Source organism: Drosophila gunungcola, unplaced genomic scaffold (genome assembly GCF_025200985.1).
Source record: "Drosophila gunungcola strain Sukarami unplaced genomic scaffold, Dgunungcola_SK_2 000001F, whole genome shotgun sequence".
NCBI classification, from domain to species: domain Eukaryota; kingdom Metazoa; phylum Arthropoda; class Insecta; order Diptera; family Drosophilidae; genus Drosophila; species Drosophila gunungcola.
The window spans coordinates 17,549,867-17,573,425 of NW_026453197.1; the positions used below are offsets into that span (position 1 = coordinate 17,549,867).

General features: G+C 37.1%; 2 protein-coding genes across 3 annotated transcripts in view; one reads left to right on the forward strand and one right to left on the reverse strand.

The window, feature by feature from the left end:
* The window catches only part of LOC128261194 (protein O-mannosyl-transferase TMTC1), a 53,716-nt gene that overhangs the window by 22,720 nt on the left and 7,437 nt on the right, over positions 1 to 23,559 (reverse strand). For both annotated transcript variants that reach the window (XR_008268238.1, XM_052994750.1), the window contains exon 2: positions 22,925 to 23,185. Coding sequence is in view for 1 of the 2 variants with exons in the window: in XM_052994750.1 (XP_052850710.1) it covers positions 22,925 to 22,953 (29 nt within the window). In the remaining variant the exon portion in view is untranslated. The remainder of the gene's footprint in view (positions 1 to 22,924; positions 23,186 to 23,559) is intronic.
* Positions 4,582 to 5,751, forward strand: LOC128261197 (TATA-box-binding protein). The gene is made up of 3 exons (XM_052994754.1): positions 4,582 to 4,628; positions 4,686 to 4,998; positions 5,054 to 5,751. Exons 1-3 carry the CDS (start codon positions 4,595 to 4,597, stop codon positions 5,661 to 5,663), a joined length of 957 nt encoding a protein of 318 aa, XP_052850714.1. The 5' UTR covers positions 4,582 to 4,594; the 3' UTR covers positions 5,664 to 5,751.

A 23,559-nucleotide genomic window follows, 5' to 3' on the forward strand; every position in this document is an offset into this window, starting at 1 on the left:
TGCATGCGATTTGAATGATCGCAAACGGATATCGCGCTGTGTTTGAAACTTTTTTGTTTGATTTAAGCTAGAGCAGCACAGCAGTGCCACTCGAAATCATTTTAAAACACTCGAAAGCTGTTTATGGTTAAAGATTATTTTGCCTAGGCGGTTTTCCACTTTATTTAGGAATGTGCGAAAGAAATGCAGTATTTAATTGCATTGCGTTGGAGTATTATAGAATTCACTAAATGTATACTAAATGTATACAGAGAATGCAAACACTTTTTTAAATTTATATCACAGACGGAAGTTCCGCCATCAATGGGACATTGAACCAAACAACAAATAAATGTTGTAAACTTTTCTCACCAGGTTTATTTATGCTTTGTTTTTTCCACAAATAAAGAGTTCAATCAACCCTTTGAAAGTTGGCCCTAACAAAAAGTTGTTGCCCACTCAGACTTTTTAATGACCATTCGGGCAGAGAACTTTCCTTGCCCCGAAATTCACATTGAAGGCTGGGAATCAATCCAAAGTGGGTGGGACCAATTGTCCCGCTGGCGTTAATTTTATGTCTTGCAGCATGTTGCACGCAGTGTAAATGCTAATTAGGACCGGGAAATGTCTGCAGCTGGGGAGGTATTTGCTTCTTAATTGCGTAAACCAAGCGTTTGATTGCTATTTGCACAGCAATTGACATTAAACAGTTGAATCAATAAAAAATTAAAACGGAAGTCCCACAACAATAGCAATCAAGTGCGAGTTTCGGCAAATATTTAATGTCTTTTGGGTGGGTTGATGGAAAGAGATGGGAGAGGGTGAGGGTGAGACCTTTGTTTTAACCCCCAGCCTAATGACTAACTAAACAAGCTGTTGTTCTGCCCCTTGCAGACCCCGATATTAAAACAACAATATTATTATTAGCACAAACAGAACGGTCATTGGCCTACCCCCAATTGAAGAAGTCAAGAAACCTCAATTAGGCTGTCAATCAACACATCGAATAAAGTCGACTCGGGGTCGAGTCGCCGTTCCGTCAACATTCCGCCAAATAATAGAGCTATTGATTTTCCACCCCCTTTAATGACGCCACCCATGACCCAAAGCTGACATGCCCCAGGCAGTCCTTGATCGCCTAATTAGCTGCCTGTCTGCAGAATATATTGCTCCTGATTTTCCCCCACTTCAAAGTGGCGCTAAATCCAAAAAAAACCCGGCAACAAATAATGCAAATATTATTTCGCCATGACTACAAGCGGTATCTTTGAGAGCTTAAGACATATTTCGCAATCATTATTAAAGCAAGGAAGTTATGTGATATCTTTAATAGCATTAATTAAATAATTTTATGAAGGTTTTTCTATACTTAATTAATGATGATAAGTGAGTCAAAGTCACCAGGACTTCCTTTTCTTGAATACCATCAATAATGGCCACTTAGTTATTAATTTCCAAATTAAAATTTCTAAAAATAGTCTGGCTTATTTTAGTTATATAATATATTTTTGTCACAGAATTATGTATCTTCAATTAGAAATTAAACTTGTTATACTTTATAACCTATTCTGACAATAGTCTCTGATTTTAATCATTTTAGTTAAACATTTTAAACAAAAGCAGTGTTCTTTGAATTTTAAACTTTGAAGCTAGAATGCAGACAATTCCCTGTTCAATAAGAGTTTTAATTTTTTTTCGTCAAAACAAATAAATAAAAGCAAGGCATACACTTGAGAATCAGTTTAATCCATTTATTTATGTTTGCTAATTGCCAAAGGAAAACCACTCGAGCCGGTGGACTCGACTAGGGGCGAAAATTCGAATGGAATGAGAATATTTGCCAGTTGATAAACGAGCGGAACTGCAAGAGGTTGTCAAATCTGAGCCTTTGTTCGATTTAATTATCGGTTGTACAAAGAGTTGGGCGGAAGAAATCTCTGCTAGCCTTCGAGGGCATATCCTTGTGGCATGTGGCAGGGATGTAACAAAAAACCAATAATGAAAGTGGAGTTGCACTGCCAGCGATGTCAGTTCCATGCAGCTTCCCCCTGCCCAGTTCGATCCCCCCTCCCCCACCAACCGGCAAAGAATTTCCACCCCTTTATCGATTAGCGCTTGTAACAGCTTTTACCTATGGGAATGTGGGTGCACTCGGCAAAAACAGGTTTAAATTATTTAATTGTAAATATATAAAATTGTTAAATTAAATAATTACATTTTAATCCTTATTTCTTTCATTTCAGTGGATTTAAAAACATCCGCAACGAAAAATTTCAAAAGTAGGATAAATATTTCTACAAAAAATTAATAAGCACTCTTGTTTTTAAATAAGTAATAATAACATAAAGAAAAAGTATTATTTGCTTTACACCTAAAACCTTTCTTTCTTTACCAATTTTCATTAAGTTGGCTTTAAGAAAAACGTCAATAAAACATTTGAAAAGTAAGTGGAATATTTTCAAAAAAATAAAATGAAATTAGTTCTCTTAAAAAGGGCTTTTTTTTTATAAAATCGTCTGATGTCTTCTTATCATAATTACAGTTTTTCCCAGTGCACTTACAGTGTACATAAACAAACATGTTACTAAAACTGCTGTAGACGGTGACCTCTCACCCCCAACTTAAGGGTAAGGGAGGGGGTTGGGGGGGTCAAGGGGAGGCAGCTACCAGAGCAAATGACGCTGCAAATGAAAGCAGGAAACGTTGCCGCATTCATTCATTTTACACACAAAAGCCATTAACCGCTTTGATTCCATTGTTTTGTTTGTCATCATCATCATCAACAGCAGCAACATCACTTCTACTCCCACTACCAACCCCCATTCTCTCGGAAGACTACGCCGTAATCCTCCCGATTCAATTCCCCATTCCCGCCAAGAGGTCAGGGGTCACGAGAGGGCAAGGGTATGGGGCGAAGTCAAGGCTATGATTTACACGATTTGCCATTTGATTTTTAATGGACTCGGTGTCATAGAATCTGTCACTAACTCCAGGGGTAGTAAATTCCGTTTAAAAGGCATAATTGAAATGAAAAAATGCACTTTGAACTCTATTTGTAAAAAAACAATTTGTAAGCGAACCATAAAAAAATGGGACTTTATAATTCCATTAAATTAGTATATAATAAGGATTACTTTAACATATAAAATGATTTGTATTTATCTTAAGAGGTTTAAATATACAAATTTGTATCAGGTTATTAATTACATATCACAATAAAGAATAAACGTAGAAAATTCAATTAATATAAAAACAGTAAGATAAATTGATTATATTGATATTTCATATAGTTTTTTATTTTAATTTTAGTTGTTTATTACTTTTTTATGTTGTTAGAGTAAAGCTCTGATATAAGCACTTCATTAAATTGAATGCAAATTAAATCGGCAATTAGACTTAACTCCACAAATATGTAATTCCTATTTATTTTCTTATTCAGCCTTTATCTTTTCACCTTTGACCTGGCGAAATGTGCTGTTGGGAGAGTCCTAAACCAAGCACTTTCACCCATTTGCCATTGTTGTCCCTTTTGCGCCCCAATATTATTATTATTGAAAGACTTTTGCTGAGCTGCGGGTTTTATAAAGTGCCTGCGGCACTGCTTCCTTTCCTTTCCGTTCCGCACCGTTCCGTTCCGTACGTAGACCATCATCATCGACCGTGGACCCCTTAGACCGTCTCCGTCCGTCCGTTCGTCTGTCCGTCCGTTAGTCCGTCCGTCCGGTGCTGGCAAAAAACGACTCTTGCGGAAAAATCAACATTGCACAAAAGTTTTCAACGTTTCGTACCGCCAATCTCCAGCACCAACCACTAACACCACCCCTTTAACCACCCACCACCCACTAGCCCACTAGCCCACCATTTTGATCCACCTCCATCGTCATCGTTCATTTTGCTCCCTTTGCATTGCTTTTTTGTTTTGGCTTAGCGTTGATGATGTATGCACTTTGAAAAGAGTTGAGCAAAGTGGTTTTTCGGGTTTGATGAGCTAACGTCAAGTCCCCACTGCCCCGCCCCGCCCACTTTTCCGCCCTTTTCCCGCCGACTGAGAAATATGAGTACGTGTGGGTAGGTGGGTGTTTGATTTCCCCCCGTCTGTGTGTTTGAATTGCACTGCTGCATAAAGTTATTAATGGACTTCAATGGGGTTTCAATTATGCAGTTTCTGCGATTTGAATTTGAATGATATTTTGATTGTTTGCTTGCGTTTGTTAGAGGATTCCCAAATTAGATGCAACCAAAGGCATTGTTTAAATTTAATCAGAGAGCTAATGGCATTGATTCGAGCGACAGTTGACTGGTAAATAGTTAGTTTTTGAATTTTAAATAGCCAGTTATTTAACTGTTTTTAAGCAACCGAACAACATTCATTGTGTTATTTGATTACTAAAAACATATAATGATTGCAACATTACTTATTGTAGAAGTGAGCTGATATAGCTTAAATATTTATCAATTCAATTTTTTGAATTAACAAGTTTTAAAACTCAAATTCGCGGCTTTAAAAGCTCAAATTGAGTTCAGGGCTGCATTTTCGATCGATTAATCGATGTGGCAGGCCTACTATAAAATGTATCTGGTCACTCTAACTAAATGCAGGAACCTCGTTCTTTTAATGGGTAACTTCAGCATAAAACGAATTAGAAATGGTAAGTTACAGATCAAGTCATTGTTTTATAACATAAGTAACTGTAATCGATTATCAGAGATAATTTCACCAAACGCTACAAACCGCTGTCCATGTCAATTCCAAGAAAAGCCAAAACTAGTGAAATCAGAACAAAAAGTCCAGAACACTCTATTCGTAGATGTTAATCGGCCGCCACCTGGTCCGATTTTGGCTGAGTGTAGTGTCCTGGACGCAACGATGGATTCTACAGAGTCGGGTGAGGAATCCAGAAATCAGAATTCCTCGGCAATCTCTACTCCAAGGACTCCAACGGAGGATGAGGTGCTGCATATATACAGAAATGTGTCCCAATTGGCGGATATAGAACGCTATCTGAATATATTGTACACGTGAGTTGGGAATCGCAGGTAATGTTTCATATTAAATGATATCATACCCTTGTAGACCCTTTTCCTGCTTGGCCACCACCTCATCCAAGTACGATCTCTGGGAGCTGGAGAGTTTTATTCCCCATGCTCGGTACGATCCCGAAAGACACTTGGCTGTTTCGGTTAATCGTCTAATGCCAGTGACCAGCCTGAAGATATATCCCAATGGCAATATATATTGTCAGGGTTATAGCCGTGATGCTACCCGTCGAGGTGTGATCAATATAATCGAAGAGCTGAGGGACTTGGGCTATAACTCTCGTTTGCGGAGGTGTAAATTTAATGTGGTCAACGCCACTTTTAGTGTGCCCTTTCATCTGAATTTGGACCAACTTCACTTGCAAAATCCAAGCTTTGCCCAATACGATCCCATAAAGAACCCATTTGTGACCTACATATTGTGGGGTACAATGGTTAAGTTCGCCATATTTCCCACGGGCTACGTATACGTAATGTGTGCAAGCACTCGAGGACTCGCCAAGCTGGCCATAGCAAAGCTTTTGCCTATCCTGTATTGTTACAAGGGTTCAGAGCAGGATGAAAGCGAACAGAGCCTAAGCTGTGGCGATATCAACTACAAAGTGCTTTGGGAAAAATATTTTCAGGATAACGACCCCTCAGACTAGTGGAAAACTTATTGAAGAAGTTCTTGAACAAATGAGATCAATTTAAAAAGAAGAGAGATTACCAAACTTCCAAAATTATATCAATAAGTTTGCTATTTAATTAACGGCTAAGAGATTTTGAGATATTAAATTTGAGGCTTTCAAATATAAACTCCATTTCATAATGCCCACAAACTTTTCGCCTTAACATGCATAAGAGCATAAATGCCTCATAAATGTTGGAAAATTGTCCTGAGGTAAATAGTTGAGAAGCGTTTTATGCTCGCTTTAAATTGGGTTAAAAACTTTGCCTTAAAATAAAGTCTGCTGTCCACAAGTCGTTGCCGTTAACTAGGGATCCCCCACCACAAGAGGAGTCATTCGAAATCACTCGCAAATTTACAATGTAGATTTCCCACTGCATCCCACCTGGAAATCGAATGTTTGCAGTGCTTCAGGACCTGGTGGTGAATGGTTTTTGTGGTAGTGATGGTGGTGGTAATGGTGGCGATGGTGGGACACCCAATAGCATAATAAAAATGACAGCGAGCATGACAAAACCGAATGAAATCGAATCGGTAGCGAAAATGTGTCAAATGGAATTTGAAACCGCCAGCTCCATCACCCATGGCACTACTCCACCCATCCATTTTACCCAACTCGTGACCAGGTGGCTTCGATTTGTGCTGGCCGACATGAACAACAATTCAGTGTCATATTTGTGTGCTCGCTTTTTGCGTTTGTTTTGTAAACGCAGCTCATCGGAATTGGTATGGATGGGTCCTGGGTTCCGACTCCTGTGTCCTCTGTCCTTCTGATCCTAGCTTGGTAGGACATTTGTCCCTTAACGGGCGGATAATTTGGAGCGCTTTTCGTTTGTCATCCTGGCCGCATGATGTATACACAGCAGGGTAACTTCACTGTTTGCATTTGAATATTGGACAATGATGCTGTCTGTAGGGGCACTCTATAGTGAGATGTCATTTCACATTTCTTTATTGATACAAAATGTTTGCTAATCGCAAAAACGCAATATTCAGGATATATTCCAAGCTTCAAACGAAAATCAATTGGTTAATGTAAAATTAAACCATAAACAAAAACCATAACAAACAGAATTCTCTTTCAAAATTGTCAATCCAGAAATCCTTTGTTATTTGTAAGGAAACCCTCATTGTTTTTTTTTTAATTGATAAAATCATTTCAAAATATTTTCTTCTTAGCGTTCGTTACACATTATACATTTTTTATATACTTGTACTCAACATGTTTAATTTTAAGAAGAATAATCTTCACTTTTTAAGTTAGAAAATAATTTAATACAATAATAATACCCAATTTTGTGTTCCACAAATTCAAATTAAAAAACTGCAGTTAAGTTAATCAAATATAATGTGATTCCATTAATGGCTACGGCTCATCCAAACAGCGAAATCCCCATAAGTAAGCATGTAGTTTTTGGTGGATTTACGAGTTTAGTGCGCTTAATGAACGAACCAAAATCACAAGCTTGGCTGCGGATTAAAAGCTTGGATTACGAAAAAAAAAAATATTTTCGCTGAAAAACAAATTAACTAAAATCTGCTCATTTGAATTCCAGGCGCAAGGCTAAAAATGCAAAAAGTAATTAATATTCTTGGTGTTCGTGTGTCCATGGCGGTTTGGACCGAAGCATCCAGGACCCGCAGGACTATGTGGTGGAGTGGAGTGGACTGGACTGGACTGCATTTTCATAATTCCAGGACAACAACAGCGAGCAAAACGTCGGGGAGAGTCAGTCCAGCCGAAAAAAGGAGCAAAACGAAGCGCAGTAAATTCCGACGCACTGGAATTTATGCAGCAAATATTAACTTACCACACACACACACACACACACACACACACTCTGATAGAGGGTCCTGGCACATAAATCCAAGCAAAGGAACGCAAAAGGCAAGGACATGGAACGGCCAAATGATCCCCGACCACCCGATTTGTGCTTGGCCAGCAAGAACTGACAACAAAACTCATTAGCAGACCCGGCGACCGTGACCGTCGCGCGAATGGGCGTGCCGCTTCCGCCCCCTTTGACCACGCCCCCCTACGCCTTGGGCGGGTGGGCGTTGGCCGCCGGTCAACCGCAGAACCCGGGAAATCGTTAGAAAACTCCGACCACTCCACTCCACCACCCCACACAAAAAAAAAGGAAAGAAAAAAACGCAGCATGCACTTCCGTTTGGCGCAAAAGTTCTCGTTATTTTATTCATATTTTCGCAGGCTGCACTTTATCTCACTGCGGCGGTCTTAGTTGGCGAAATTGTGTGCAACCACGAAAATCTAATAAGCGCGCAAATTTGTTGACATTGCGCAAATGTTTTTTACGGGCCTAGCAGGAGCAACTTTCCCCAAACGAAGGAGCCTTCGTTAAAGATGACTGGTTGTCTGGCCTTGGGCCTTAACCCATTTCGACGCAGTGCCAGATTTTAGTTATTTTTTTTTCTGTGCTTATGGCCAGAAGAAAAGTTGCTCTCTGCGCCAATTTTCAAATAATTAAGGATGGTAATTGCACTTCCCTGGGCAAATAATTCACAATTCAACAGAATGCAAATGAAAAGCATTTCAATTTGGACATAATTATGGTGCTTTCTAAGAAAGCCATTCAAAATTGTACTTTCAGAAACTAAATTATGACAGAAATAATTAGGAAATGTTTGAAAAATGTGTTTCTATTAAAAATATGACTCAGTGACTATTATTAATTAATTATGGTTCATTACAGTGTAATTAACAATTATCCCTTTAAATATTTTTATGTAAGCTTTAACAGATAGCAAATGAAAATGTAGATGCTTTCTAAGAATGTCATTCAAAATTGATATGTCAAGAACTTAATATTAAAAAATGATAGCTTCAACAATTACTAAGAATGTTAATTATATGTATTATAAATACCATTCATTACTTGCTATATTATTTTAATAATGTTTTAAAGTTTTAAACGACAATTTTATCAGTAAGACAATCAAAGTTTGTTCACTACTGAACTTTTAAAGGAAATAGGTCAATATTAATAGAAAAATAAATTAATTGGTTAAACATTTAATAAATGGTTTAACAAATCAAGGTGTATGTTCCTTAAATGTAAATCTCATTTTAATAACTTTATTATTTTCTTTTTACTGTGATATGCAAGTTACCATTCTGATCATAGTTAATAAGTGCAGTGTACCACAATCCAAACTGTTTCTCTATAAATTAACCCAAAAAAAAAGAAAATTACATGATAATGAATATGAATGCATGGTAGGGCTTAATAATGGTATAACTTTTAATGTGTTTATTCCTCAAACGTAACCTTCTAAAATCTCATTTAAATAACAACTTTTTATCACTTTCTTTTTTTTCTGTGGCATGCAGATTTAGCTTCTGATCAAAGGGCAATCGAGTTGCAAAGTTATAAATGCGTTAACAGTGCCAAAGGCAAAAACAGGAGCTGGACAAAAAGCAGGACCGCCGAGATCGCCACCCCCGTAAAACAGAAACTTTCTCGCATTTTTTCCTACCTTTGACAAGTCGCGTGCGATGGTGCGTAAACCTTTTGGCTTTTGCACTTTTGCAAACAGGTGAAGTTAGGGGAAAACCAGAAGAAATGCCAGACGACGAAAGTGATTTTGCATCGATGGGGTTGGTTTTCCGGCCATAAAGACCTTTCTATCCATCAGCGGCGAAGGCGGCCAGACAATTTCATTAACTACGCTGTGCCGTTTAAAGGCCAAGTCTTCGCCCCTTTTGATTTTTATCGGTTGACCTCGACACGAGATGTCCAGGACTGTCTGACAGGCAGGATTAAATGCGAGAGCGGCCCGGGGACAGGGCGTAAAGTTTTTAATTATTTTTGTGGTTTGAAAATGCATTTCCCGCCACAGCACAGACACAGCAGCCCAGTCAAAGCCAACCGACCCACGCAACCCATAAAACCCAGCCACCACAGCGCCTGTCAAGGCAAAGGACATGAAGGATAAAGGAGCAACCGCAAACACCCCGACTTTTATCAGCGCCTTGCCATTGTCATTGTCATGTGTTACCCATGGTGAGCTTTCTGCGTTCATTTAAAAGAAAAGTGCAATAACATGTTATTTCGCCCATGGACAGCAGGACTCGCCTTTGGCCAGGACCTTTCCTCTTCAGTTATTCCCGGTGCGATTGTTAACGGTAAGCGGCTTTAAAACATTCACTGCCTTATTACGTAATTACAAGCGGATGACAAAGGCAGCGGCATTCGCTGCATTGAATTATTCGAAATACGCGAATAATTGAAAATGAAAAGGAAAAAAAAAGGAAAATCGTCCAGAAATCAATGAAAAATTCAGTGATTTACATTACCATTCAGACATTTTTCGCTCATTATGGAAATTTATTTATTATACCTTGCGCTTTGAATGAAAATTCGTCTGCCCTGTTCTTTTTCGAAGGAAACTATGCAAACGCCAGCAAAATGATCAGGCTTACACTAAATTAATGTGGATTCAATGGATTATTTTTCAATCAATCAAATTGCAGGCTTAAAATTGCCCAAAATTGGTGTTTAATTTTAAAAAAATATAAATTTCTTTTATAGATTGCCTTAATTATTTGTAAATGATAATTTTATTTTAAAATTCATTTTTAATCGAAACTGGCAATTAAGAAATCTTATCAGTGAAAAAAGAATGTACTGGAAAACGTTTTAATTATTTGTTTGTTCCTCTACTAATTTCTAAGAAGGACTTTGTGGTAAATAACAATTGGTTTAAAGTTAATCCAGGAAAAACAATAAAAATCAAATCTCATTCCAGCATAAATCAATTTTCTCTAAGACCCTTATCAACTTTTATTATGTGTCCACCATTTATCGAAACTTTATGAAACCCTGTTCGCTTTTTGTGCATTTCCAAAGCTCACTTCTTATGCAAGTTCCAACGAATTCCAGCTAATGCCATATTTTTCGATGCATGGCAGCAACCAACAAGGAAAGGAGGGCAACTATTTTTCGAGGAAATATCCGCACAAATTTTCACAATTAATATGCACTTCCTGTGCAGACGACTTGCAACCATTTCTGAATGCAACAACAAGTACTTTGTGGGTGGATGGGTGGTTAGTGGTGGGTATTCCTCAAGCAACCCCAAACTGCCGCGGAGTTCACATGTGAGTTCATTGCTGCCATTAATGAATACGTGTGCAGCAATAAAGCCATTTTTTATGGGCAAAAGTCACGTGAGAAACTATTTAGTACATCTACGAACGAGTCAGGTGGAAAGTGGGTGCAAAGTCGGTGCAACTTTGTGCCTGACACAGCCAGCTGAAAGAAAGAAAGAAAGGCAACTTTCCTTCTTTACTGAGCAGTAGTTGTAGAGGAGCAGAAAACAAAATCACAGCAAAAAAAGTGAAAATATTTTCTAGCCACTCACATGCATATTTATATGTGTGCAGCGTACCATCCATCCATCCAAACCAGAACCAAAAACGAAAACTGAGGCATTTTGTGTGCTGGTTGAATTAATTTTTGGCATTTATCAACTAAGCAAATTGAAATCGTGTCGGTCGAGTCTGGCATTCCTAACCCAGTTTATTGTTCTGCGCTCCTCTTGAAATGTGCACTCGAGCACTTTTTGTGTAGCGTTCCTCTATCGTATGTTGTTGAACAAGTAAATCAACGAGTTTTTGATACTTCCTCAACTTTTTTGGCACATCAGATAATTGATTTGCAAGTGGAGCGACTGGGGCGTTAATGAGTGACGCTTGTCAAAGTTTTTAAAATGCTTCGAGTTCGTGGAGTAGAAAAGGAAATACGGTGACTTTCGATCAAACTCTTGGGGGAACTTCTGCTGTAGGTGGGACAAGTGTAATAAGCAAAAAAAACATTTATTCTTATAAAGGGATATTACAATGCTATTAAGTTTATCCCTAAGTATCCATTTATTTTTCTATTGTGTTAAGTTATTCATATTTGACTCATTTGTGAAATTAAATAAAATAAATTGGTAAATTCATTATTAATGTTTTTATATGACAAAGTCCTCTTTATATGATTAAGAATATACTTTTTAAAACTGGATATCATTTTTAATTTACTCGCGTTTCCTTTGATTCCAAAATTCATAAAATAAAATAAAAAGGTGAAATGAAAATGTTACATTGATCATTATATTATAGTTTGTAAAAACTTGAATACAAAATACAAAAAAAGTCCATCCTATATACTATCCCAGCTAAGACACCTTTTGCTACTCTTAAGGGGCGGAGAATGGAAAAGCATTTCAATTTCATCCACAGTCAGTCCGACACCCGGCCATAAAAGTACCGAAACTTGTGCACTTTATGGATCTCTTACCGCAGAGAACTAGCATTACGACCTTGTGTGTGGGTGGGTGGGTGTTCTTTTTGAGGGAGCCATACGGCAATGCACCCATTAGGCCGACCGGTAAATGAGCATTGAAGCAATTCATAAAACTGCCCAAACAAAAAGCCAATTTTATTCGCTTCAGGCACGCGTAAGTGGAGGCTTTCCTTTTATTTTCTTTTTGTTTTCTCCATTGGCGCCATTGTAATAGTCCGGCGTAGTCCAAGTCCAAAATGCCGGAGTCCGGAGTCCGTAGTCCGGAGTCCGTAGTCCGGAGATCGGCTGGGCGATGGTGAAAACGTGTTTACGCTTTTATTATGTAAAGAACCGGGCAAGCCACTCCGTGGTCATAAAAAGAGCGGACGCACACTTGTACTCTACAAATCTGAAGAGGAGTGGCGTAAAGTGGAGTGTGTTTTAGGCCTCCTGCACCGTTACGTATGCAAAGTAATTGCGCGCATTAAATATGTTCTGTTTTTATTAACTGCGGCGTTGCGGTTGCCTCACTCTCTTAACGAGAAACAATTAAGAAAAACAGGCGCGTATCATAAAAATTAAAATTATGCAAATGTAGTAATTTTCAAGTAACAATAGCAAAAAAAAAAATGGTAGGTGGAAAATTCCGGCAGACTGCAGGCAATTTTGGTTTATTTTGTTGGCGTTGATTACATTTATTCTGCTGTTTAGTGTATGCAAATCCCATAAAAACTCATTTTGAGCCAATTGACTGCATTGTTGTTTTGCGAAATCTTTGCGTTTCCTTCTTTTTTTGCGCTTTTCACTACCGTCTGGTAATTTAGTCCCCGCTAAGCTTTAGTTGGGATTTTCCAAAAGGGGGGAAAACCTACAGACGATGTCTCTCCATCATCGTCTCCTCTGCTCAACGGTAATTAACTAAAATCGTGTTTTTATTTGCCAGACAAACGGCGAGCGGAAAGCGAGAACAATGCGCAAAAATCCGTTCATTTGCGAAAATTGTTTAGCTCCGGAAAAATAACAACGAATCTGGTAACGGGCAACAAAATCGCAAATGGAAATCTAAAAATCCGCTGCTGGGAAATGTAACCGTAAACGGGTACTAATACAACTGGGTTTTCCCCATCGATAGCACTGAAAAAAAAGTTTAAATTATAATTTTTTTACCTTAATTTGGATAATTTCACCCAAAAAAAAAAACAGTCAAAATATATTAAAACACTAAAATAGCACAACTTTGGTAATACTTATGTAATATAAACTTTATATTTGGTTATAAAATTACTATTTTTAATTGTTTCAAATGCAAATGTAATATTGGCTTTACTATAAATATAAATTTTTCATGAATTTTCTTGTTCCTTTCAGGACATGAAAATAATGTATATTAGTGTTCATCACATTTCTCAGTGTTCTTATTTTTAAGCAACTTTAGCGAAACTCGCCAATCTATACACAAACTGAAGCGCTTGTTGGTTTTTAATTTTATAGCCAAACAATATGCTTACAGATTTCGTTTGCAGTTTTTATTAAAAATCGATTGCCACACGCTTCGCAGATGCGAAACATCGAAATAGAAAAAATACATGCACTTGAAGCATCCATCCGTGTGCAGCGGGTTAGCAATAATACCCGTTTGGCTTGTGGCTTTGCAACTTTCATATATATATAGATAGATACATATACATATGGGGTGTACTGTATCCAACGATAAACTATTGTAGTTTGAGTTCGTAAGAGTAGCAAAAAGGTAACACGTTTCCCCAGCCCGCATGTGTGTTCGAGTATATTGACATGTTCGGGTTCAAATTAATCACAGAGTCTCTACAAATTAGATGTGTGTAGATATATAGCAAAGGAATTGTAATTAAAATTGCAGAGTTATTTGTTACATAAGCCAGACGGTCGAGTTCTTGAATAATTGCAGTTTATTTTTTAAATGGGAATTTCGAGGCATTACTTTTTAAACGCCTTGTTTGTTTGACTAAGTTATAATTAAACCAGGATTAATCGTAAGTATTTGTATTTGAATTAGGTTGGTTTTGTCTTTCTTGAGCTAAAGAAGGCATTACTTTTTATACCCTTGCAGAGGGTATTATAATTTCAGTCAGAAGTTTGCAACGCAGTGAAGGAGACGTTTCCGACCCTATAAAGTATATATATTCTTGATCAGCATCACTAGGAGAGTCGATCTAGCCATGTCCGTCTGTCCGTCTGTCCGTCTGTCCGTCTGTCCGTCTGTCCGTCCGTTTATATGCAAACTAGTCTCTCAGTTTTAAAGCTATCTGCATGAAACTTTCCCAAAAGTTGTCTTTCTATTGCAGGTAGTATATAAGTCGGAACGAGCCGGATCGGACGACTATAGCATATAGCTCCCATAGGAACAATCGGAAAAATAAATGAAAAAAAATTATAACTTTGCTGTTTTTTAATTTTTTGTTTAGTTCTTCGACATATAGTAATGGTAAAATATTTCCGATTTACGGTTTAAATTTCATCAAAATCGGACGACTATAGCATATAGCTCCCATAGGAACAATCGGAAAAATAAATGAAAAAAAATTATAACTTTGCTGTTTTTTAATTTTTTGTTTAGTTCTTCGAGATATAGTAATGGTTTAATATTTCAGAATTACGGTTTCAATTTCATCAAAATCGGACGACTATAGCATATAGCTCCCATAGGAACAATCGGAAAAATAAATGAAAAAAATTATAACTTTTCTGTTTTTTAATTTTTTGTTTAGTTCTTCGACATATAGCAATGTTTAATTATTTCAGAATTATGGTATAAATTTTATCAAAATCGGACGTCTATAGCATATAGCTCCCATAGAAATAATAAAAATATATAAAATAACTATCTAATAATTGAGCTGCAAATAATCATAGTTTCAATGTTTTTTTTTAGCACATACTCAAGTAAATCATAATTTAAATGTTTTCAAAAGTATTTAATTAATGCAATAGCTGCAAGGGTATATGAACTTCGGCTTGCCGAAGTTTGCTTTCCTTCTTGTTAAACACAGTTTTGCCTAAATTATAAATAAACTAGAATTACTCTTATGTTTTTCTTCCGCTAGGGAATACAAAAACATTAGTCTTCATCATTACAAATTCTTTAATACTTTAAATTCTCTTTTAACAGTAATACAGTTTAGTGTATTCCAAACATTTAAATTAAAATGAAACCATTGCATTAAGGCTATTTCTGAGTATTTTGCTATTGGTAGTTCTTCCTCACATTTAAATAAAAAGTAAACTATTAGTTTAAGGCCACTTTCGAGTACTTTTAGGAGATATATCGACCAACTTTAGTCTTGATATATGTACTGTGTTGTTCCTTGAACATCTTGCACTTCACTGTGCACGCGTTTTCCCACTATTATCTATTTTTCTCATCCTATATGTGTACGTATACATATACGGATATGCACCACCCACTGCAGATTACCAAAGTCGCAGCTAACATATTTTGCTCCAAAAAAAAAAGCAGTAAAGGAAAAAGCTGGAGGAAAAGGAGTATGAAAAAATGGGAAACTGTTGCAAGTGTGCTAAAGTTTCATGCTTCATTGGATGCCGACGCCCGGGCCCTTTTGCCCATTTCCCAATTTTCCGGGGCTCCTTGGAGCCCGTTTTCTTGGCGGCAACGTTGAAGCACGCGCTCTCCAAGAACAATCAAATTTGCAGCGAGCTTCTCCGGGTGTAATATTCCTCTTACTGAAGCCAAGCCAGCCAGACAGACATGTGGCCATGCTCCTTGGTCTCATCCTGCAGGCACATCCTGCTGCACCGCATGCAATAATGTGTGGGTGGCACTTTCATAATCGAAACACTCGAAAGATGCAGGTTCTCCGGGGGCTTTTGGGCCCATTAAAGCATTTGGCATGCGAAATTTAAAAGGCAAACTCCCCTAAGACGCCATTGTCTGCAGTTATTCAAGCACACATATGTTTAACGCTTACTTTTGGGTCTCCCTATATATATATATATATATGTAGGTATATATGGTATATGGGATCCCTTTATAGTTCGACGGGGGAGGCCTTAAACGTTTGCCTCTTTCACTTTTTTATTTGCATATTTTAATGCAAATTGTGCAGAATTAATTTAGTGCTGTTTAGTCCCGAACTCGAACTCGAACTCAAGGCCCGACCCTACAGAATTTACCACATTTTTCCCTGTGTGTCTGCTCGTGTCGCTTGGTTGGTTTTCGTTTCATATGTAAATATTCAAGTTTCAAGTTATTTTCCCTTCAAGTTGGTTCTTCGGTCGTCTCCATTGTCGTTTTACTTTATTGTTTATGCCCGAATTGTGTTTGAGTTGGCCTAGTTTTGGGGCTAAGGGGCAATGAAGGCATTGAATGTGCGAAAAATATTTTATGAGCTATATTATGTAAACTGAATTTAGTTTTTCGTTGTCCCTCCTTTGCGTTTGACATTATTTGCTCTCTCTTATTTGGGGCCTCATTGTGCAAGTTTGTTGGCCAAACATTTTTCAGTTTGAATGAACCAATATACGGAGTCGATTTGGGTTTAAGAAATATTTAAATTCCATAGAAAGTCTCATTAGCTGGGGATTCAGGACTCAGGACTCTCGCTTGAAGCTTGAAAATTCATGCGTGAAGAGAGGCGACAACCAAGAGAATTATTACAGGGGAATTGCATAAAAAATGTTGCTCACGTACAAAGGAAATGAAATGAAATGAATTTCAGAGCCCGTCCTTCACTTTGTTCGCTAGTTATCTGGCTCCGTTTGCCGTGGCCCCCTTTGCTTTTCCGCTCCTTTTTTTTTCATTTTTTTTGTCCTCGGCGGAGCATTTGCAGCTGGGCCTTGGAACGCGAGAGCTCTGGGAAATTTATGCTGATCATTCATAATGTCAAAGACGCGCCAAAGGATACGGGGTAGTGTTCGAGGACCTCGGACTAGGCTCGACACAAGCGCGAGAATGAATGGCCCAGGTCAGGACCAGGAAGGACCACTGATAGTCTGGCCCGAAATTCGGTTAACCCCTTAGGAGCCAACGTTGCGTATGAGCAACTTTTCATTTTGCGACCACACTGCGTATGGTATCTATTCAGTTTGCAACGGAAGACCTTAAAAACATTAGCTTTTGGAACTTAAACTTTTAAAAGTTTTAGATTCAATAAAGAAATGTTATTAAAAAAACTTAATTGATAATGAAAAGCTTTATATCCATATCGGGAAAACATTAAATATTATAGTTCCTATTAAAATAAAAGTGTTCGTTTTTATCGGAACAATTATTTTCAATGTTTTTATTTGAAAGCTGGGAAAAGCCAATAATTTATGAGCATTATTTTTATTTGTTTATCAAATGAAAATTTGAGTTATAAACAAACCATGCAAAAATCTATCACCGCAATATCTTTACTTTTGTCTAACATGAACAAAATGAGAAAACATTTCGAGACCACAAAGAAAAATGGAATACGGTTCAGGAACAATTACTCTTTAAAAAATCATAAATGTAGATAATGCCTTTTTCCGAAAACGACTTTAATCCATAAAGGGTTAAAATCCACTTTTGCTAAAGCACTTTTTGCGCTCAGCTTTTTGGGCTTCTAATCATCGCCGCATTATCATCGCAATGGCGCCAAATGAGGCGCTGCAAAGGGGAAATTCAGGGGGAGGAGGAAAAAAAGGGAAAGTGAGTTTCCATTTATGGCTAAACAAATGCTATCCCCTCTTGGTTCTTGGCCAAATTATTTATATGTAAAGCGAGCTGTGTCGCCCGAGTCGGGGAAAATCAGCAAAGTAAAATGAAGCAAATCTCGGCAGCAAAGCAACAGAAACACGAAAAACCGTGCACAATAAGAAGGGAAAATCAATTTCCGCTTTCGAAATAATTCCAAAGCCATAAAGCCAAAGCTCCAGCTAAAGCCAAAAGGAGCAGAGATGAACGCAAAGCAGTGTAGCTGTGCCATTATATCCTGTGCGGCAGCGAGATAAGATATTTGCACAAGAATGGCATTCAGTTGATAAAATCCGATTTGAAAATGAGCGAATGCCTGGCAATGAGCAAGACACACGGCCCAAGAACAAATCGAAGGATTCGAAGGACTCCGAAGGAGAACGGAGAACAAAAGCAGAGGAGGACACTGGGATAACAATTTTATAAATAAATATTTGTGCGGGCCAGTCCTTCGCCGGCTGTCTCATTGCGTTTCGCTTTTGAACTCAACTATCGGGCGATAAATCATTTGAAGTCTCCAACACCATTGGCCCGCACTTTTGGCACCGTAAATCTGTGCCGGAGAGGCAGAAGCAGCAGGAAAAAAAAGAAGGAACAGTTCAAGTAGAGAAACGGAAGCTTGTCTCCGTCTGATAGCCTCAATGACTTCCGTTCCTGGCGTTTAATGCTTTTTAATGAGTTGCTGCTGCAAAATGTTTGAGCACATCGACATGGGCGAGCATGGGAATGAGGATGTGGATGTGGATGTGAATGTGTACATGGACATGGGCAGCTTAATCGATTTCATTGTCGCCCCGTTGAGGTTCAGGTCAGGAAATTGCTCAAGTTCCTCGAAACTCTTAAAGTTTAATTTGAACCCACAATTTATAGCACACCTTTTGGGGCAGTTTATGGCAGTCGAATAGGTTTGTTGTCACAGATGTGACTTTATTTAATGCTTTTGTAAAAATGCTTTAATTTGAAAACAAAATGAAATAGTTTACCACTTTTCCAAATCACAAAAAAAAATCTTTTGTCTCCTATGGCTCTCGACAATTTACCTATTCACTGAATTTAATTATTTAATTAAATTTATGGCTTTCGAATGTGTTTGTTTTGAAAGCTATGTCTTTATGCAATGAATGATCTATAATGCTTTTATAAAAAGGATTAATATTGGTTGAAAATAGAATTAGTTTACCACTTTTCTAAATCACCGGATGCCGGAAAGAAAAGTTATGGATTTAGAACTGCAGGTTTTTGGTCACTTTTCTGCAAAGTCGACATTTTCGTAAACTAAGAAAGGGGTTACATCATAAAAATTGCAAAAAAACGACCCGAAATTACAAACCAAGTTTTAAACGCAGATTTTTAGAGCACTAAGCCACAAGACTTTAAAGACATACCACTTCCAGATCGGATGCTTAAAAGAAAAATTATAGAATTAACACTGTAGAATTATTGTCACTTTTCTGGAAATATATTTTTCGGCAATTGATTAAGGACTTAAGTCGTAAAAATAACAATTTAAAATTTGAAAACAAAATTTAAATGCAGAGTTTTAGAGACCTTAGCCACAAAACTTTAAAGATATACCACTTTAAAATCGGATGCCGGAAAGAAAAGTTATGTATTTAGAACTGCAGGTTTTTGGTCACTTTTCTGCAAAGTCGACATTTTCGTAAACTAAGAAAGGGGTTACATCATAAAAATTGCAAAAAATCGACCCGAAATTACAAACCAAGTTTTAAACGCAGATTTTTAGAGCACTAAGCCACAAGACTTTAAAGACATACCGCTTTGAGATCGGATGCTTAAAAGAAAAGTTATAGAATTAACAGTGTAGAATTATTGTCACTTTTCTGGAAATATATTTTTCGGAAATTGATTAAGGAGTTAAGTCGTAAAAATAACAATTTTAAATTTGAAATCAAATTTTAAATGCAGAGTTTTAGAGACCTTAGCCACAAAACTTTAAAGATATACCACTTTGAAATCGGATGCCTGAAAGAAAAGTTATGGATTTAGAACTGCAGGTTTTTGGTCACTTTTCTTCAAAGTCGATATTTTTGTAAATTAAGAAAGGGGTTACATCATAAAAATTGCAAAAAATCGACCCGAAATTTCAAACCAAGTTTTAAACGCAGATTTTTAGAGCACTAAGCCACAAGACTTTAAAGACATACCACTTCCAGATCGGATGCTTAAAAGAAAAATTATAGAATTAACACTGTAGAATTATTGTCACTTTTCTGGAAATATATTTTTCGGAAATTGATTAAGGAGTTAAGTCGTAAAAATAACAATTTTAAATTTGAAAACAAATTTTAAATGCAGAGTTTTAGAGACCTTAGCCACAAAACTTTAAAGATATACCACTTTAAAATCGGATGCCGGAAAGAAAAGTTATGGATTTAGAACTGCAGGTTTTTGGTCACTTTTCTGCAAAGTCGACATTTTCGTAAACTAAGAAAGGGGTTACATCATAAAAATTACAAAAAATCGACCCGAAATTTCAAACCAAGTTTTAAACGCAGATTTTTAGAGCACTAAGCCACAAGACTTTAAAGACATACCACTTCCAGATCGGATGCTTAAAAGAACAAGAAGGAAAGCAAACTTCGGCAAGCCGAAGTTCATATACCCTTGCAGCTATTGCATTAATTAAATACTTTTGAAAACATTTAAATTATGATTTACTTGAGTATGTGCTAAAAAAAAACATTGAAACTATGATTATTTGCAGCTCAATTATTAGATAGTTATTTTATATATTTTTATTATTTCTATGGGAGCTATATGCTATAGACGTCCGATTTTGATAAAATTTATACCATAATTCTGAAATAATTAAACATTGCTATATGTCGAAGAACTAAACAAAAAATTAAAAAACAGAAAAGTTATAATTTTTTTCATTTATTTTTCCGATTGTTCCTATGGGAGCTATATGCTATAGTCGTCCGATTTTGATGAAATTGAAACCGTAATTCTGAAATATTAAACCATTACTATATCTCGAAGAACTAAACAAAAAATTAAAAAACAGCAAAGTTATAATTTTTTTTCATTTATTTTTCCGATTGTTCCTATGGGAGCTATATGCTATAGTCGTCCGATTTTGATGAAATTTAAACCGTAAATCGGAAATATTTTACCATTACTATATGTCGAAGAACTAAACAAAAAATTAAAAAACAGCAAAGTTATAATTTTTTTTCATTTATTTTTCCGATTGTTCCTATGGGAGCTATATGCTATAGTCGTCCGATCCGGCTCGTTCCGACTTATATACTACCTGCAATAGAAAGACAACTTTTGGGAAAGTTTCATGCAGATAGCTTTAAAACTGAGAGACTAGTTTGCATATAAACGGACGGACAGACGGACAGACGGACAGACGGACAGACGGACATGGCTAGATCGACTCTCCTAGTGATGCTGATCAAGAATATATATACTTTATAGGGTCGGAAACGTCTCCTTCACTGCGTTGCAAACTTCTGACTGAAATTATAATACCCTCTGCAAGGGTATAAAAATTATAGAATTAACACTGTAGAATTATTGTCACTTTTCTGGAAATATATTTTTCGGCAATTGATTTAGGAGTTAAGTCGTAAAAATAACAATTTAAAATTTGAAAACAAAATTTAAATGCAGAGTTTTAGAGACCTTAGCCACAAAACTTTAAAGATATACCACTTTAAAATCGGATGCCGGAAAGAAAAGTTATGGATTTAGAACTGCAGGTTTTTGGTCACTTTTCTGCAAAGACGATTTTTTCGTAAAATAAGAAAGGGGTAATATCATAGAAATGATAAAAAGTCGACCCGAAATTAAAAACCAGTTTTTAAACGCAGAGTTTTAGAAATTGAAGCCCCAATATCTTAAAGATATGCCACTTTGAAATCGGATGTTTGCAAGAAAAGTTATAGAATTAAAACTGCAGGTTTTTGGTAACTATTTTACAATAATTTTTATCGGAAATTAATAAAAAAGTTATGTCAAAAAATCTCTGTTTAATTTTTTACTTATTGGACTTAAAAGACTGTTCCATAAAAATTTAAAGCAGGAGCCTTTAAAACCCCTAAGTTTATTTTAAAATCATCATTCATGTAAATACGTTTGTTGCTTTAATTAATTTTTTTGTACCAGCTTTTTAAGATATTTTTTAAAAGAAAATATATTTTAAGAGACTTCACCACTTGGAGATTTTACCATTAAAACTGTTTTCGAGAACACTCTCAGCCTGAAAACAGATTGATGACCCTGTGTCCAAGCCCTCTGATGTCCGATTTGAGTATTGTGTTCAAATCGTTTTCGGACGACAGTTTAGAATTCGATTGGCCCAAGTTGGAGCCTGGACCACGTCTGATTACTTATGCCGGTCAGGTAAATCTTGTAAGGATTGTCTCCTGCGTCTCGTTTCGGTGTCAGGTCGAGTTTGCTTTTCACTTTTGGTTGCGGACTGGCTGGGCTGTGTCGACTTGATTTGTTGGCCGTGCCTTTAAGTGGGGCTTTAATTTGTTTTGGTCACTGGGAAGGAGCGCGATTTGCTCGGAGCGCGGCCATATGTCTTGGTTGCCAGGGGCAGGGACCAAGATGGATGTCCTGGGGCCGCGGGTGCTTGGCTTCCTTCCTGGATTTCCCGCCAGCCCGCCACCATCTTGACAAATGAGTGGCCCAAAGGTCGTTGCCAGGGTCGCGATTGCCGTTGCTGTGTTATTTTTTTATTATTTGTTTATGCGTTGCCCGTCCGCTGTTCTGGTCTATTGAAAAATCTTTCGTCTTTTCCTTCTTTGGGCGGGGGGGAGGAAAACAAGTAAAGTAATGCAGGAAGATAAACAAGTAGCCGCAAATGGCCACGAGGAACCCTGAGTCCTGAGACCTGACCAGAGAGTCCCACTTCCGGGCCACGTTCTCGGCCAGGACCTAACAAATTGTGGGCAATATTTTCATTTCATCAGGCGAGTGTCCTTGGCCAGCGCCTTGGGGCTCCACCACCCCCCCCCCCCAAGTTGGCAACTTTATTGCATTATTGAAAAACTTGTCAAAATATTTTGAATGTGTAGAAAAGCTCTTGGCTCTTATTAAATTTACCATCCGCCCAGCTCTCATTCTCATAATTGTATGAAAATATTGTATTTCAAGAATGCCTCAGACTGAGACTGAGACCGAGACGTGGGCAAATATATCTCTTATTATGTTTATTTTCAGAGCAGAAACAGATACAGATACAGAACTTACCTCGAACGACGGCACTTGGCAGTGTGCATTTTTAAGCGAGCTGCTCTTTCGAATTGCTCATGGTTTAATTAACGCAAATGGCAATATTAAAATGTTATGAATTTCATATTTTATGCAAGTAAGGAATTTTAACAGCAACAATGTGTGCTGTTTTTTTGCGAATTCATATTTTGCAATCAAGTGAATTTTGTTGTGGTTTAATTAAATTGCTGTTGATCCTTGCTAAATTCGTTGGCCATCCGTTTTTTATTGCCATCAAGACTGCAAAGAAAATGTGAAATATTTATTTATTAAATATTATGTTTTTAATGCATAAATAAATGCTTTTAAATAAATATTTTTAAATATGTGCTTTTATAACTTGTGGCTTTGGCGAAGCTGGGTTTTAAATTCCTTTTTGATAAATTAAATACTAATTTGTCATGCTTGAAATCTTTAAAAAAAATGATGTCTAATTTGTATACAACCTTTTCCCATTTAAACTTTGAAACATAAATTTCTAGTTTACCCCAAAATAAAGAACAGCTTTGGTGGTTGTCCATCCTGTTTGCCATAAAATGTTTGGTTTCAAATGCAGAACTGTTGTCCAGATCACCAACTAATTGATGGCCAAACCTGATAGACCCTTAGTCCTT

Coding starts and splice junctions, on each gene's coding strand:
- LOC128261197 (XM_052994754.1), top strand. CDS start 4,595: ATGGGTAACTTCAGCATAAAACGAATTAGAAATG. Junction 4,629..4,685: donor CATAAAACGAATTAGAAATG/GTAAGTTACAGA, acceptor ATCGATTATCAG/AGATAATTTCACCAAACGCT. Junction 4,999..5,053: donor TATCTGAATATATTGTACAC/GTGAGTTGGGAA, acceptor ATACCCTTGTAG/ACCCTTTTCCTGCTTGGCCA.